The 18464-nt window shown below is 46.9% G+C and overlaps 1 protein-coding gene across 6 annotated transcripts in view; it reads left to right on the forward strand.

Annotated features, from left to right (window-relative positions):
• The window catches only part of LOC139273131 (echinoderm microtubule-associated protein-like 6), an 816712-nt gene that overhangs the window by 733094 nt on the left and 65154 nt on the right, over positions 1-18464 (forward strand). For all 6 annotated transcript variants that reach the window (XM_070889552.1, XM_070889554.1, XM_070889555.1 and 3 more), the window contains one exon: positions 10812-11000. In XM_070889552.1, coding sequence (XP_070745653.1) covers positions 10812-11000 — 189 coding nt within the window. The remainder of the gene's footprint in view (positions 1-10811; positions 11001-18464) is intronic.

Consider the following 18464-nt stretch of genomic DNA (forward strand, 5'->3'; position numbering starts at 1 on the left):
CTTGTTCAGCTATGGAGAAGAGGAAGTCTGGAACAGAAACAGGAGTTAGAATAACCAGTAAAATAGGTTCGTTAGAGGGTGGTGAGCTTGCAGTGGTGCAGGTGAACCCAGGCACTTTTCCCTCAACCTTGGCTGCAGTGGGGGTAGTGAGTAACACCTGAAAAGACCCCTCCCATTGTGGCTCTAATCCCTTCTGAATCCATACTTCTCTGGTGCCACGAGGGACAATTCGGGTAAAACTGGGAGGTCGAGGTGAGCATCTTAAACCTGGTTGTGAGCTAGTCGCAGAGCCTGAGTCAGAGAAAGAACATAGGTGGTCATCAGTCGAGCTGAGATACCATATCTAGGAACAATTTCCCTCATTAACACCTTAACAACAGTTTGAGCCTTATTGTCCAGGGTAGGGTAGGCTTCAATCCATCTGCTAAACACATCTACTATTACTAACACATATTTGTAACACTGAACTTTTTGCAACTCAATGTAATCCAACTGAAATGTCTCAAAGGGACCTTCGGGTAGGGGCGTTTTACCCCAATCACAGGGGACTCCCTTCCCTGGATTATGTTGCTGGCAAACCAGGCAACGACTACTGATGTTCTGGGCGAGCGCCTGGAGTCTAGGGTGCCACCAAGTAGCCAAAAGTGTGTCACTCGTGGTCATTGCTCCACAATGAGTAGCAAAATGCATACATTCAATAACCCATAGAGCCAACTCGTCAGACATGCAAGTCTGTTCCGTGGGAGTGGTCCAGAGTTTAGAAACATTGTCATAAGTACATCCATAATATTTCCACAACAGTTTATCTTTTTCAGGAGCGTCCTCCTGTGCTTTTATAACATCTTGGATGATTGGTTTTTCCGAGGCTAACTTATCCTTCGCAGGATTTTTAGTCTGACTCATCATTTTGGGCACTACCATCTGTTGGTCACGAGAGGCCTGTTTAGCCTCTTTGTCAGCACAGTGGTTCCCTATATCAACCGGGGATTTTCCGGTGGTGTGGGCGGTACATTTAACAATGGCAATATGCTTGGGGAGCATGAGGGCTTGCAACAAATCAGATACTAGTTGCTTATGGGATATCTCATTCCCCTATTTTTCCATAATTGTCTGAAATCATGGGCCACCCCAAAGGCATACCTAGAGTCGGTATAGATATTGACTTTGAGATCTTTGGCCAAGATACAGGCTCGGGTGAGGGCGAATAGTTCAGCTTGTTGGGCAGAATAGGCGGTTTCAAAAGCGGCAGATTCCAAGACCTGATTCTCCTGTTTTACTATGGCGAATCCTGAGTTTCGTGTACCTTCTGGATTAATAGAAGAACTTCCGTCAACATACATAATACAGTCTGGATCTTCCATTGGTACATCAACTAAATCTTCCCTGACTGATGTGGCCTCTTGAATTAAAGATAAACAATCATGACTGGGTTCTTCCTCATCTTGGGGCGGCTCAATAAGAAAACAGGCCGGATTAATTGCAGTACAGTGCCAAAAGGTCAGCTTAGGATTGTTTAGTAAGTAGATCTCATATCTGCTTTGCCTGGCCATGGTAAGGTGTTGAGTCTGCAGTTGGCCCAGGAGGGCAGCTATGGAGTGAGAGGTGTTAAGATGACGGTAGCACAGTCTTTCAGAATTGTACAATACAGTTGAAAGGGCCGGTCATAGAGGGGCCGGCCCAAAGCCGGAGCTTGCAGCAGGGCTGTCTTTAGTTCCTTAAAGGCTTGGACGTCTGCGGTTTCTATTTCAAAGCTGCCTTACTTATTTGTATACGGGATGAGGTGCTTAGTCATCAGGGCAACATTAGGGATCCAGGATCTGCAGTAATTGATCATCCCCAACCACTGTCGCATTTGTTTAGCTGTGCTAGGGACTGGAAACTGGCAAATTGGTTCGACTCGGCTAGCCTCCAAAGCTCGGTGGATACTCGGTATTGCCTGTGATTTCAGTGGGTACTGTCGGATAAGGGCCAGTCCACATTGCCCTGCACTGGGATCTCAATCGGATCAATGGGAGTATAACCCACTTGGGAGGGGTCCTCTGCCCACACATGAGGATCCACATAGTCAGGTATGTCAGAGCCAGTATGATGCTGCAGAGTCGTTAAGACCTTCTTGGGGTCCCCGTGGAATTGGACTGTTCGGCCATGTTTTACAATTTGCACATCCCGGCTGGTAGGGTCAGCCTCGTCTATAGCCTGGCGCACCATAACTCCCAAATCTTTAGCGTGGTGGGGAGGTAATACTTCACGAGTAATATGTGGTACCACCGTTGGGGGCTGTCCATTTCCACAAAATCTGCCTTGCCTTCCGGCCCAGTCACTCTAGCCCTTAATAGAATTTCCTTCACTTCCCCTTCGTGATCCTGATAAAAGTTCTGCAGGTCCTGATTCTTTCCACTGGGATCGTATGCTAGGGTCACGTGATAGGGTGCCTGCGGCAGGTCCAGAGACCACCACTGAGGGGTTCTAGTGTATAATACTGCCGCTTAAGGGTTCCCTGTTTTACAATAATCCCATCATCTCCACACTCTAAATGCAACTGGAATTTGCAGAGGAGGTCTCTAGCCATCAAGTTACAGTCCAGATTGGTTGTGATAACAAATCGATGTTCCACCGATTCTTCCTGGTAATGCATTTTAACCGGTTCTGACACCGGGAATGTAGAGACTTGTCCCAGGAATCCTGACAGTCCCTGTGTTTCAGTGAAGGCGGGGAGTTTAAGCTTTGATTGTACAGAAGACATGAAGGCTCCCGTATCTATCAAGAAGGGTTGCCACTCATTCCGAATTTTTAACAGTATCATCGGTTCGTCATCCGGGGAGGGTCCCTGCACAATCAAGCTGCGTAGCCAATACAAATCGGGGGACGGTTGGCCAAAGGGGTTGTTCTGGGAGAAGTTAGTGTAAGATCCCCGTCCTCTCCCCCCTTGCCCCCCTCCTCTTCCTCCTCTTCCTCCTCTTCCTTTTTCGTGCTGACGGGAGGGACAATTTCTATTCCAATGTCCTTCTTGCCCACAAATAAAGCATCCATCTCGTCTTTCCCAGCCCCGACCTCTTCCCATACCAGGCCGGGAACAGTAGGGCGGTCCATAATTAGCAGGGCCCGGGCCATTTGGGTGTTTGATATAACCGTATCCCTGTTTATCCACCCAACCCTGCACGCAATACTGCGGTTCCATCTGGTATCCCCTTGGGTCAGGTTTTGGTCCTTCCACCCGAGGCGGCTCTTCCTTTCTAGTTACGTATTCAGTCTTGATCCGGGTTGGGGGCGCACCTCCCCCCTCTCCTTTCTTTTCCTGCCAATAATATTTAACTGTCCTTTCCATCTGGGCTTTACTGTTATCTGCCCAATTATTTGTCCGGATAGCGTGAGCAACCGAATAGGGCAGGCACTGAAGTAGGATAGCGCAGAATTGAGGAGAATCCTCTCCTGCCCTGAAGGCATTATCTCCTGATTGACTTTCGTATATTTCAATAAATCTTTCCATGAATTCATCGGCAGTTTCTTCTCGTTTGGGTTTAGTTTCTAATACTGCGGCCATACTGATGGGCTTCTGAAGGGTCGTGGTGAGAGCATTAAAGATAGCGTTTAGGCGATCCTGGACATCGTTAGGGTGAGCAACCAACAATGCATCATGAGTAGCACGTCCTAGGTGAGTTAGAAATCGGGCATGCTCAGTTGGGCTCAGGGTTTGCTTTACCAGGGCCCACAGGTCCCTTGATTCTGCATTATATCCATGCATGTCCGTGAAATCGGAGGTCAGGGTTAAGTTGGGTTTGTGGATCCCTTTCAGCTTATTTATCTTAGCCTTTTAACTCTTCAATCAGGCAAGTATTATTACATAAGCTAGTTCTGTTTTTATTTTTATTCTGACTATCGCACCATTCCTCTGTTAGGTGAGTCTTTTTTCTATTAAGAAATCCAAATTGATAATGTTCAGTATGAAACGGCTGTCAATGGAAAGGGTTAACTCCTTTACAGGTTTGTAAGAAGACCTGATGTCATTTCGTGACTTCACGTAACCATCTGAAAAAAAAAATCTTTTCATCAGGAAAGGCAGCATTTGATTAAACTCCAATATTTTTTAACTTCTTATTCAAGTACTTGCCAAAGATATTTTTTTTAATTGATTTAAAACGAGACCACACCTTTGTTTACTGAAATTCAATTTCGTCATCAGCCTCGGTCAATGCAAAGCCAACCATTTTAACTAAGTAGTCTATCGATATATTTCTCAGAGGTCCCAGTGGAACTCTGAGTACGTTTCTCGTGCGTGCACTCTTTCTTTAAGACGTCTACGGTTTTTAATATGTCCTCCTTCTGTCAATGAAAGCCCTAATTTAATGGAGTTTTTCTGCCAACTCGACAGGAGTGATTTTTTTTAGACTGCAGTGGAATTTTTCTCATAATTTAAAATCTCAGAACATTTTTTTTTCTTTCAGCACCTATTTAGTACGTTACTATTTTTTTTTGTCTTTTCCATAACTAGAGGGAAGTCTGGCACGTAGGCTGTGGACTGCTTTTCGTTATCTCAATTGTTCCAGCCTCAAGGTCGTGTTATTTAATATAATATTTTTTTTGAATCCTTTTGAATCCATCTCAGTTGTTTTGCTGTGCCTTCTCTGAATGTTTTCTTTCGACAAGTAAGTGAGCATGTCAAATCCTTTTTTAACCACCAGGACCATGTATTTTTTTCTTTTTTTTTTACTCAACAAACCTATCCTTTGTGCATTTCCTGGCTCCGTAACTTATCATCCGAATATACGTAATTCAATAAGGTTCACACTCTTAAAGTTCCCACATACAGGACAACACTACGAAGGGTTAAAAAAACTTTCATTCTGTTTGAAAAAGTAGGTGGAGCTAAAACAAACCACAACTTACTTTCATTCTGTTTGAAAAAGTAGGTGGAGCTAAAACAAACCACAACTCCCCGGCTTTTTTTTACAGTAAAAGTCACACAAGCATTTCTCATTTAAAACAGACGTTCACAAGAGTCTCTCTTCTTTCCTATTAATTTTTGGATCCATGATTGATCATCTATCCCTATCTAGCTCTAACTATCCCTACTTTCCGTGTCGCCGCACGGATCTACTTGGGCCTCGAACCCACACAGACTTACCTATTCTAACCTATCTTTCCAAGTCGCCGCTTGGTTTGCGTCATCGCGCAATTTCCCTATCTCTATCCCTATTCTAAGTTTGAAAGGTATTCACCAGATTGTCCTGGATCTCGTTCAGACACTACCTGAGAACCAACGAGTGGCTAAACTTTCCTCAGACTTTTGAAACCGGGGGAAACTGGAGCAATATTGAAATCATACTCACTCCAGTGGCCACTTTCCCCTCGTCTCGTCCAAGGCTAGTCTGGCTCTTAATTCGCAAGTTTTCGGCAGTCGTCTGTTGAGATCCCACTTCTGACACCAAATGTAAATGTGGATTCTTTTCCCTCAATCTGGTTCAGCAAAATTACTGAAACGAATACCGTTTGTGCTTTAAACAAAGCAAGCTTTTATTTAAAAAGCAAATCCCGATCGGGGACCTTATCAGACAGAAGGAATGCAACTCTGATAGAACGCATTCACTTCCTACAGACAAAGTGACGTTACATTGTAAAGGGACGACGGTTATACATTTTCGGCAAAAGATAACAAGATAGGGCTAGAGTGACATCCTAGTTCAGCCGATCCCTTTTGATCCCTCTTTCCCTTTGTCCACTCAAAAGCCGACCTAAGTATGGTCTGATTTTAAACAAAGACCTTCTGTTAATGTTTCAGGTTAATAACATGATTTAATAAGACCTTGAGGTTTTTCTGCAAGCTGTGGGTTTTGTTTCAATATGTGTTAGTGTTGTAACATTTCGCAGTCTCGAGTCTGAGATGTCATGGCTATTCCTCCATGAATTTTTTGTTAGCTTATACTGTCCCTATACAATTCCCACGTTCTCAACTTCAATGTCTCTATACATTTTTAAACATTCACAGCACAAAGGAAGATGGCTGTAGTTGTTGAAGGTCAATCATCTCAGCCCCAGGACATTGCTGCAGGAATTCCTCAGGGCAGTGTCCTAGACCCGACCATCTTCAGCTGCTTCATCTTATCCATCTTAAAGTCAGAAGTGGGAATGATTGCAGTGTTCAGTTCCATTCGCAATTCCTCAGATAATGTAGCAGTTCATGCCCGAATGCAGCTAGATCTGGATGACTTTCAGGCTTGGGCTGATAAGTGGCAAATAATACTCACATTACATAAGTGCCAGGCAATGACTATCTACAACAGGCGAGAGTCTAACCACCACCATTTGACATTCAACAGAATTACCATCGCCGAATCCCCCAGCATCAACATCCTGGGGGGGTCACCATTGACCAGAAACTTAACTGGACCTGTCACATAAATACTCTGGCTATAAGAACAGGTCAAAGGCTAGGTATTCTGTGGCGAGTGTCTCACTTCCTGATTCCCCAAAACCTTTCCACCATCTACAAGGTACAAGTCAGGAGTGTGATGGAATACTCTCCACCACCTTCTCAAGGACAATTAGGGATGGGCAATAAATGCTGACCTTGCCAGCAACCCTCACTTCCCAGGAACAAATAAAAAAACCCAGCAATGTCAGGGACAGCTGTGGCGAGTGCACCGGAGGGTGCAGCTATCTATAAGCTCTGCTCAGCTGAGCACAGATACTGTACCCCAGGGGTAACTGATGAAAAGGATAATCATTGAGGAGCAGCAGAAAATCTGGCAGGCCTTCCATGCACACTGTCCACGATTACAGAGAGATTGGAGGAGTCCAGCTCAAGCATGAGTGAGTAGATGTAGCAGGGCATTGTGAGGATGTCTTCTTCCACGAATAGAAGTGTGGCTGGCCCATGAGAGAGATTATGGCAAAAGGGGACATGGAAGTGGGAACTCTACTCAGAGTGCTCCCACTTCTCATCCGCTTTCCGCTCCTCAGTCATTAACCGACATTCTGCTTCATCTTCCGATGCCTGAGTCTACCTCTGCACAAGTGCAGGTGGAGTGGTCTTTGGCAGGGGCTTTGTGGGTTCCAACATCCAGAGGCCAAAAGCATCTGAACAGTCAGAGCAGGGATCTGAACAGCCTGCCTCTGTACATCTGCTGAAGCCACAAGGGTTGCACTATGTAGGCGGAGTAAGGAAAGGAAGAGTAAAACTTTATAGTTGCTCATAGTATACACATGGGTGTATGAGAAAATGTTATATTAAGTTTCCGTTGTTTCGTAGAATCGCATAAGATGTATTACTTTGTACCACTTTCTCGTGTTGCCCATTGGTTGCTGGGTGGCAACTCGCCTTTTCAGTTGCTTGTTAAAGAATGGGAAGATATGAATTGACGGGGTCCAATAGGTTGTGCAATGGCTGGTTAGATGGTTATAGGACTGCTTTGTGTCAATGGGATTGGGGATGGGGGTGAGGGGGAAAATGGCTGTTGAATGTGAATGTTACATTGGTCCAGTGGTAATGAGTAACTGAAGCTATAAGGGAAGCCCTGTCAACCTGGCAGCAATGTGAGTACCTGGTGCACATGGGTGTATGGGAAAATGTTACGTTGTTAATTTTCCGTTGTTTAGTAGAATCACATAAAATGTATTTTTTTGCACCACTTTCCCCTATTTTCCCTATCCCGCTGGAGTGGAACTAAATTATAGATCCAATGGAAACCTGTTCAACCTTCGCCGCCTCCATGCTAGATCCAAGGTTGTCCCATTCTCTGTCATCGAACTACAGTATGCAGACAACACTTGCCATCGTCAACACCTTCACCGAGGCGTAAGAAAGCATGGTCCTTACACTCAACATCCATAGACAAAGGTCCTCTACCAACTGACCCCTCCACACAGCACTGCCCCTGGTCATCAAAATCCACTGTGCGGCTTTGGAAAACGTGACCATTTCCATACCTCGGGAGCCTACTATCAGTAAGGGCAGACGTTGATGACGAGGTTCAACACCGCCTCCAGTGTGCCAGCGAGCCTTCGGTCGCCTGACGAAGAGAGTGTTTGAAGACCAGGACCTCAAATCTGGCACCAAGCTTATGGTCTACAGGGCAGTCGTGATAACCGCCCTCCTATATGGCTCAGAGACGTGAACTATATAAAGCAGACATCTCAAAGCGCTGGAGAAGTACCACCAACGCTGCCTCTGCAAGATCCTGTAAATCCACTGGGAGGATAGATGCACCAACATCAGTGTTCTCGCTCAGGCCAACAACCCCAGCATCAAAACACTAACCACGCTCGACCAGCTCCGTTGGGCGAGCCACATCATCTGCATACCCAACACGAGACACCCTAAGCAAACGCTCTACTCAGAGTTCCGACACGGAAAGTGTGTCCCAGGTGGGCGGAGGAAACATTTCAAGGACACTCTCAAAGCCTCCTTGAGAAAATGTAACATCTCCATCAGCACCTGGGAATCCCTGGCCCAAGACCGCCCAAAGGAAGGGCGCTGAGCACCTCGAGTCTCATCACCGAGAGCATGCAGAAATCAAGCGCAGACAGCGGAAGGAGCATGCGGCAAACTAGGCTCCCCACCCACCCATTCCTTCAACCACTGTCTGCCCCACCTGTGACAGAGACTGTAATTCCTGTATTGGACTGTACAGCCACCTGAGAACTCACTTTTAGAGTGGAAGCAAGTCTTCCTCGATTTTGAGGGACTGCCTATGGTGATGATGATTGGTTGCTGGACAGCAACTCGTCTTTTCAACCTGGTGCTGCACTGGGGTCGCCCTCCTTTACCTCCACCTCCTCCTCTTCATTGGATTTGGCCGCAGATGATGTTTGCCCAGTGCCTTGTTCCTCCTGCAACTCCAATCCCCGTAGCTGTGCAATGCTGTGCAGAGCACAGCACACCACAATCTGTCCAGATACCTGAAGCATGCCAATCACTTGCTCAATGGCACATCTGGTTGTCATATGGCTGTCGATGTACCACTCGGGCTTAATTAGTGGGGTTTCTCATGGGTGTCTTCAGTCAAGTTTGAAAGGAGTATCTTTTATCTCCTAGCAGCCACTCTTTAAGTTTGCTTGCAGGTCCAAAGCGGTCAGGGAGTTTGGAATGCCACAGGATGAAAGCATCATGGCAGCTTCCTGTGTGCACACCTGCATAAAATTTTTCTTATGGTTGCATACCAGCTGAACATTGATGGAATGGAAGTCCTTACAGTTTACAAATACTCCTGGTTGATCTGGGAGTACATGGATTGCCACGTGTGTACAGCCGATGATGCCCTGTACCCATGGGAGGCCAGCCAGAGATGCAAATCTGAGCGCCCGCTCAGTTTGGCTGGTGTCATCACAGGCAAAGTTCACATAATTGCCGGCTCTGGTGCCTTATGCAGTTATGGGCAGCCAACTGGGAGATCCTGGATATGTTTCCGGCAGCGCCTGAAAGATTCGGAGGCAAAAATGTTGAGGGCTGTGGTCACTTTCACAGCTATTGGTAATGCGTGGCCACTAGATTCAACAGGTGCAGGTCTTCTTCTAGGAGGCTGCAGGTGTCAACCACCACCTGACGTGACAACCTCAGCCTCCGGAAGCAATGTTGTTCCGAAAGGTCCAGGAAGCTGAGCCTCTGCCTGTACACCCTATTATGCGAGTAGTGCCTCCTGCGAGGTTGACCTCTATGCTGCTCCCCTCTGTGCTGACCACCTTCAGGTCTCTCCACAGCAGGCTGTTGCTGCTACTGATGGACATCTTGCACCTCATTCGAGGTTCAGTCTATGGTATGGCAGGCATGGCACTACCCATCCTGATCTTGAGTCTCAATAACCTCCAATATGCAGAAATTAACCGCTAACCACAAGTACTATCTCAACAAACCCTTTCCCAGTTTGTATGCCTGACTTTTAATGAGCCCCATTAATTGCCATTCTCTTCTTGCCTTGGTTTCAATCAGTTTTAGGAAACCTGGGAAACCTGTGCATACGCCATTAACTTTAAATGCAGGCTAAAATAAAGCTGCAATTCACTGATTTAAATATTCAAATCGCTAACCTACCTCCGGATGAGGTTCCGCACACAATTGAACACACTTGAGTTAAACCTGGAAGTCAGCGTGTTGGAGCCAGCTTTCGGACACATTGACATTTTCCATGACCCACCCATCCACACCTAAACACACGCACTTCTGAATGTTAAAATTCTCTCCATTATGACTCAAAGTTGTTCTTGTACAGACACTGTGTTATGCTTAGTATTATGCTTCAATATGGGATTCCTAATCTGAAGCAGTCAATGTTTCATATTTGGAAAATTAAGATTGTATGTTATCAGTATGTTACAAAACACAATCAATAATGTAACATGAAGCTTGAGTTTGCACATGGAGAACTACAATATTGCTGTTCCAGAAATTCTCTGTAATAATCTGATCTCTGCACTCCCAGCACAGGTGCAGTATATTTTTGTAAGAAAGTTGAATTTCTATGCTGATCAAGATAAGGGATGTCATAGGGAATACTTTTTTTGTCAACCACACTCACCATTAAGGATTCTCAATCCAGGTGAAGCACACAGGAAAATTCTCTGCACCAACAATCTACCTTTGCCCAAGCCTCAGATGAGCATCTCCTATTGCACCAGAGTTAAGGCTACCTTAAAATATGTTGTAATTTATTTATTGCTTAAATGCATTGAACAAAGATTCCTCACTATCCATAAAACAAAATCATCACCTTTGCGATACTATGTGATTTGTTTTTTTATTTCAGACATTCAGTTTTTTGCAGATATTTCCTCACATTTTACTCTGCTTTCTACCTAATAAACATTTTTGTTGATTACAGGGGAAAATACTTGTAGGAACTAAAGATGGTGAGATAATTGAAGTTGGAGAAAAGAATGCAGCATCAAATAGCCTAATTGATGCACACATGGAAGGAGAGATTTGGGGCCTTGCCACACATCCCTGTAAAGACCTCCTAATCTCTGCAAGTGATGATGGTACTATAAGAATTTGGGATCTGGCTGATAAAGTAAGTACGAAAGGATGAAAAACAAAGATACATTCCTAAAAAATGCTGACATTCTGCCTTCATTGCAAGTTATATATAATGCTAAAATAAAAACAGAAAATGCTGGTAAAACTTGGCAGGTCAGGCAGCATCTGTGGAGAGAGAAACAAAGTTAACATGTACATCGATGACCTTTCATCAGAACTGGAAAAAGTTAAGAGATGTAACAGATTTTAAACAAGTACAGAGGCAGGGAAAGGGGGGAGGAATTAACTTTAGAAAGTCCTGGGTGTAACCAGTGGGCCTTTTAATGTGAATTGAATTGCTCTAATGCTTCAGATTATTACATGGGCTGTTTGTTCACTTGCAGAATCACAAATTGAATAACCCATTGTAAACAATCAGAATAATGGTGCAATGACGATAAATGACATCTGCTTTTTATTATCCATCCTGTAATTCCATATTTCTTAATGTTTAAACAAATCAAAACTTTTTGAAAATAAAAGAACAAAAAGGAGATCTGTGTCAAAAATAATGATGGTGAAAGACAAAAGGAGATGGTAATGGGACAAGTAAAGAAACAAAAGATGGGTCTAGAAGAGGTGTAAATGGGAATAGCAGAATCATTACCAACAGCTCCTATCTGGAAACAATGGGGGGCAGTTGTTATAATCTGAAATTGTTGAACTCAATGTTGAGTCCAGAAGGCCTAAAGTGCCTAATCAAGAGATGAGGTGCTGTTCTTCGAGCTAACATTGAACTTCATTGGAACACTGTAGGAGTTGAATGGAGATGTTCCACAAAGCGGTCATCACCAATGTAGAGGAGACCACATCGGAAGCAGTGAATACTAAATTGAAAGAAGTACAAGTAAATCACTGTTTCACCTGGAAGGACTGTTTGGGCACCTGGACAGTGGGAAAAAAGAAAGAAAGACTTGGATTTATATCGCGCCTTTCACAACCACCAGACATCTCAAAGCACTTTACAGCCAATAAAGTACTTTTTGAGTGTGGTCACTGTTGTAATGTAGGGAAGGGAGGAGGTAAAGGGCTTGTGCTCCTGTGCTTGCATGGGAAGCTGCCATGAGAAAGGGAGGGAGTGTTGGGGGATTGAAGAGTGGACCAGGCTGTCACTGAGGGAACGCTGGAATGCTGAAATGGGAGGAGGGGAAGATGTGTTTGGTGGTGGCATCACTTGGGGTGGAATTGGTGGAGAATGATCTGTTGAATATGGAGTGTGTGGGGTGGAAGGTGAGGACAAGGAGAAGCCTATTGTGGTTCTGGGAGGAAAGGGAAGGGGTGAGAGCAGAAGTGTGGGAATTGGGACAGACACGGTCGAGGGGCCTGTCAACCACGGTGAAGGGGACTCCTTGGTTAAGGAAAAAGGAAGACATATTGGAAGCACTGGCATGGAAGGTGGCATCGTCAGAATGAAGACGGAGAAATTGGGAGAATGGAATAGAGTCCTTACAGGAAGCGGGGTGGGAGGAAGCATAGTCAACTTGGCTGTGGGAGTCAGTGGGCTTATAGACATCTCAAAGCACTTTGCAGCCAATGAAGAACTTTTAGAGTGTGGTCACTGTTGTAATGTAGAGAAGGGAGGAGGTAAAGAGGCAGGTGTTGTATCTCCTGTGCTTGCATGGGAAGGTGCCATGAGAAGGGGAGGGAGTGTTGGGGTGATTGAAAAGTGGACCAGGGTGCCACTGAGAAAGAACGTTGCCTTCACGGAGTCGGCTTTGCCATCAAAAATGAGCTGGTCAACCACCTCAAAGACTCCCCCTGCAGAGTTAATGAACGCCTCATGACTTTCCGACTTACCCTATCCCGGAACCAATGCACCACAATCATTAGTGCGTACGCTCCAACACTCGATGCAATGGATGAGACCAAAGAGGGTTTTTATTCCAACCTCGAAACATCCCTGTCCCGCGTCCCCGCGGGTGACAAATTGATCCTCCTAGGTGACTTCAACGCCAGGGTCAGCAAAGACACAGCCCTCTGGGAGGCGTGATTGGCAGAGAGTGGGTAGGGAAAGCCAATTCCAGCGGTACTCTACTCCTGACAAAATGTCTAGAACAGGAACACTTCATTACCAACACCCAGTTCTGCCAGAGGGACAAATACAAGGCATCGTGGCGACACCCTCACTCCAAACACTGGCACCTGCTCGACTATGTCATCATCCGAGCCAGGGATCGCAAGGATGTGCACATCACCCGCGCCGTGACAGGAGCTGACGACTGCTGGATGGCCCGCCGCCTAATCCGATCCATCATTGACATTAACATAGCCTCAAAGCAGAGAGGGCAGCAGAAGCATTGCCGCAAAAAAGTCAATGCCGGGGCATTTAAAGACCCAGCTAAGAGAACCCTATACAGCCAGCGCCTCACAGCGAACCTGGCGTGCCTTGATGACCCTGAGACGTTGAATGCCCACAGCGCTTGGTCTGCCCTCCAGGCCTCCATAACCAGTGCCTGTGAAGAGACACTTGGTCACTCAACCAGAAAACACCAGGACTGGTTTGATGAAAACGATCAGGCGATCCATGAACTAATAGATCGCAAGCACAGAGCATTTCTGAACCTCCAGCAACAACCCAACTCGGGAGCAGCAAAGCAACATTACAGACCTAAAGAACAGGTGGTGGATGGAGAAAGCACAGGAGATACAGCAGCTGGCCAACAGCAATGATATGCGAGGATTCTTCATCGCAGTCAAGGCTACCTATGGTCCAAACTCCCAAGGCCCCACCCCACTGCTGGTCAAGAACGGGGAAACACTCATCAAGGACACCGAGGCTGTCAGGGCCCGCTGGAAGGAGCACTTCGAAGATCTCCTCAATCAAGACTCTGCCTTTGACACGAATGTTCTCGACTCCATCCCGCAGCATGCTACCCGCCACCACCTCAGTGAAACCCCAACGCTGCAGGAGGTAGGAAAAGCAATAAAACAGCTCAAAAACAACAAGTCTACGGGAGCAGATGGAATCCCTGCTGAGGCGCTAAAGTATGGCGGCGAGGTGCTATTGGCGCGGATACATGACCTCATCTCTCTCATCTGGAGGGAGGAGAGCATGCCGGGAGATCTCAGAGATGCGGTGATCATGACCATCTTTAAAAAAGGGGACAAGTCCCACTGCGGCAACTACAGGGGAATCTCCCTGCTATCCCTGCTTTCAACCACTGGGAAAGTTGTCGCTGGAGCTCTCCTCAACCGTCTTCTCCCTGTGGCCGAGGAACTCCTCCCAGTCACAGTGCAGATTTCGTCCCCTACGGGGCACAACGGACGTGATCTTTGCAGCGCGACAGCTGCAGGAAAAATACAGGGAGCAGCGCTAGCCCTTATACATGGCTTTTATCGACCTTACAAAGGCCGTTGACACTGTCAACCGCGAGGGTCTATGGAGCATCCTCCTCCGTTTCGGATGCCGCCAAAAGTTTGTCAACATCCTTTGCCTGCTCCAAGATGACATGCAGGCCGTGATCCTTACCAACGGATCCATTACAGACCCAATCCACGTCCGGACCGGGGTCAAACAGGGCTACGTCACCGCTCCAACCCTCTTCTCAATCTTCCTCGCTGCCATGCTTCACCTCACAGTCAACAAGCTCCCTGTTGGAGTGGAACTAAACTACAGAACCAGTGGGAAGCTGTTTAACCTATGCCGCCTCCAGGCCAGGTCCAAGACCACCCCAACCTCTGTCGTTGAGCTACAGTGGATATTATCGATGTATTTACTGAGGCATATGAAAGCATGGGCCTTACACTAAGCATTTGTAAGACAAAGGTCCTCCACCTGCCTGCCCTCACTGCACAGCACTGCCTCGCAGTCATCAAGATCCACGGCGCAGCCCTCGACAGCATGGACCATTTCCCATACCTCGGTAGCCTCTTGTCAACAAAAGCAGACATTGATGCGGAGATTCAACACCGCCTCCAGTGCGCCAGTGCAGCCTTCAGCTGCCTGATGAAAAGAATGTTCGAAGACCAGGCCCTCAAATCTACCACCAAGCTCATGGTCTACAGGGCTGTAGTAATACCCACCCTCCTCTATGGCTCAGAGGCATGGACGATGTACAGAAGGCACCTCAAGTCGCTGGAGATATATCACCAACGATGTCTCCGCAAGATCCTGCAAATCCCCTGGGAGGACAGGTGCACCAACATCAGTGTCCTCGTCCAGGCTAACATCCCCAGCATTGAAGCACTGACCACACTCGATCAGCTTTGCTGAGCAGGTCACATAGTTCGCGTGCCAGACACGAGACTCCCAAAGCAAGTGCTCTATGCGGAGCTCCTTCATGGCAAACGAGCCAAAGGTGGGCAGCGGAAACCTTACAAGGACACCCTCAAAGCCTCCCTGATAAAGTGCGACATCACCACTGACACCTGGGAGTCCCTGGCCAAAGACCGCCCTAAGTGGAGAAAGTGCATCCGGGAGGGCGTTGAGCACTTCGAGCCTCAACGCCGAGAGCATGCAGAGGTCAAGCGCAGGCAGCGGAAGGAGCGTGCGGCAAACCAGTCCCACTCACCCCTTCCCTCAACGACTGTCTGTCCCAACTGTGACAGAGTATGTGGCTCTCGTATTGGACTCTCCAGCCACCAAAGAACTCACTTCAGGAGTAGAAACAAGTCTACCTCAATTCCGAGGGACTGCTTATGATGATGATGATGAGTGAATATTGGTCAATAGCCTATCCCCAGAAATGGAGATATAGAAGTCGAGGAAGAGAAGAGTGAAAGATGGGCCCTGTGAAGGCAAGGGAAGGGTGGAAATTGCAAGCTAAATTGATGACTTTCCAAGTCGGGGCAAGAGCAGACATGACGATATATGTCCTAGTCAGGATGGTGTGTAACTTGGAGGTGATGGTATTCCTATGCACCCGCTGTCCTGGACTTCTGGATGGTGTAGGCCGTGGATTTTGGAGGTGCTGCCAAAGAAACCTTGGTGACTTACTGCTGTGCATCCTATAATAGTGCACTCTGTAGCCACAGTATGCTGGTAGTGGAGAGAGTAGGGGGGCAAAATTGCCCTCCGCACTAAACGGGGCGCACTTAACATTTTTTGGGTGATTTACCACCTCAATCGTTGGGGCGGTGTTTTGATCGATTTTGCCCACTTTTTGAATTTTTTTCTGTCGGGACGGTGAAGTCGGATGGTGACGGGGCGGAAGTCAATGGGGAGCAGGGCAGAAGGCAGACAGTGTCATGAGCGCCGCATTGACCATGTCAGCGCGATACAAGATCCCTCCCCTTCAGTTAAAGGGGAGGGCCTCTGCGAGCTCTGCATAAACTTTAGTCATGCCACCAGGGAGGGTTTCGGCCACCCGGCGGCCTGGTACTCAAGAGGGGGTGCCGGGCTGCCAGTTGGTGGCCCAGCCGAACCTGTGGCTGCCATTGTCGGGCCGACTTTGGAGTCGGCCAACAATTAAAATAAAACGGCGGTCGCGACATTGCACCCTCCCCTTTAAGAGCGGACGCACCACCCTGCCATTGGCAACTTCCTGCCGGGAAATGCTGTCAGGGGCACTTTGAGCGACGGCCGATCCACTCCCGTGGGGCAATTTCCCACATGGGTGGTGGAAAGGAGTCGGTAAGGGGTCACCGTGTGGCCGACGGGGTGGAAACACCAGTGGGGCAGTACCTTATACTGCCACAAAATGGGAGGAAAGCAATTTCAAAAATGTCGGCCCCTCCGCCCCAATGGAGCGGTAGCTGCGTAGCAACCCGTTACTGCCTCTTAACAAAAGGAGCAATTTCGACCCCTAGATGTTTAAGCTGGTGAATGGGGTGCCGATCAAGTGGACTGCTTTGCTCTGGATAATGTTGAGCTTTTATTCTAGTGGTTTGAGTGGCTTGTTAGGCCACTTTAGAGGGCAGTTAAGAGTCAACTACATTGGTATGGGGCTGGAGTCACATATAGGCTTTATTGGATAAAGATGGAAGGTTTCCATCTATAAAGAACATTAGTGAACCAGGTGGCTTTTTACAATATCCAACAGTTTCATGTTCACATTTACTCGTACCACCTTTTAATGCCAGACTTTTTTAAAAAACTGACTTCAAATTCTGAAACTGCCATGGTGGAATTTGAAATCACGTGTGAATTGTTTAGGATTTGACCAGATATTTCTCTGGCGCTCAGTGTTGAGGATAATTCCCACTCCCTACAAACTGATGTGTGACCTTATTTATGTACAATCTCTGATAATGGAGCGTTGCCCAGGGATAGAACAGATACCCTTGTTACTGTACTTACTTCACTGAATCGGCACAATCTCTTTTGTGTTCTTTTAGCCTTCAGCTATCAAAAGACTCAACACTTTATCAGGCTGTGAAACTTATGCCACAAATTGCAAATACGGTTTATTAAAGGATGCGTTTATTTGTACTGTAAAAGTGGCTGCCCCTTGTCTCTGGTTGGTCCCCTTGGAATGTGTAACTGGAACTGCCCAGCCCACTGACTTCGCAAATTGTAACTCGATCCACTTGGACTTCCAGAAGCCACAGAGCATAGATCTCCCAGAAGCCACCAAGTGCCAGCCGAAGTCTCTTACCCCAGCGCAAATGCGTCCCTCCCCCAGCCAGAGTCCCTTACCCTGCCCCCCCCCTGCGCCCTCCCCCAGCTGAAGTCCCTTACCCCAGTGCAAGTGCATCCCTCCCCCTGCCTAAGTCCCTTACCCAAGCGCGTGCATGACCTTACATAAGAACATAAGAAATAGGAGCAGGAGTAGGCCATACGGCCCCTTGAGCCTGCTCCGCCATTTAATACAATCATGGCTGATCCGATCATGGACTCAGGTCCACTTCCCTGCCTGCTCTACATAACCCCTTATCCCCTTATCGTTCAAGAAACTGTCTTAAATTTATTCAATGTCCCAGCTTCCACAGCTCTCCGAGGCAGCTAATTCCACAGATCCACAATCCTCTGAGAGAAGAAATTTCTCCTCATCTCAGTTTTAAATGGGCGGCCCCTTATTCTAAGATCATGCCTTCTAGTTCTAGACTCCCCCATCAGTGGAAACATCCTCTCTGCATCCATCTTGTCAAGCCCCCTCATAATCTTATACGTTTCGAAAGATCACCTCTCATTCTTCTGAACTCCAGTGAGTAGAGGCTCAACCTACTCAACCTTTCCTCATAAGTCAACCCCCATCTCGGGAATTAACCTAGTGAGCCTTCTCTGAACTGCCTCCAAAGCAAGTATATCATTTCTCAAATATGGAAACCAAAATTGCATGCAGTATTCCAGGTGTGGCCTCACCTTATATAGCTGCAGCAAGACTTCCCTGCTTTTATACTCCATCCCCTTTGCAATAAAGGCCAAGATTCCATTGGCCTTCCTGATCACTTGCTGCATCTGCATGCTAACCTTTTTGTGTTTCATGCACAAGTACCCCCAAGTCCGGCTGTACTGCGGCACTTTGCAATCTTTCTCCATTTAAATAATAACATGCTCTTTGATTTTTCCTGCCAAAGT

The sequence above is a fragment of the Pristiophorus japonicus genome, chromosome 9, assembly GCF_044704955.1.
Source record: "Pristiophorus japonicus isolate sPriJap1 chromosome 9, sPriJap1.hap1, whole genome shotgun sequence".
Lineage (NCBI taxonomy): Eukaryota > Metazoa > Chordata > Chondrichthyes > Pristiophoridae > Pristiophorus > Pristiophorus japonicus.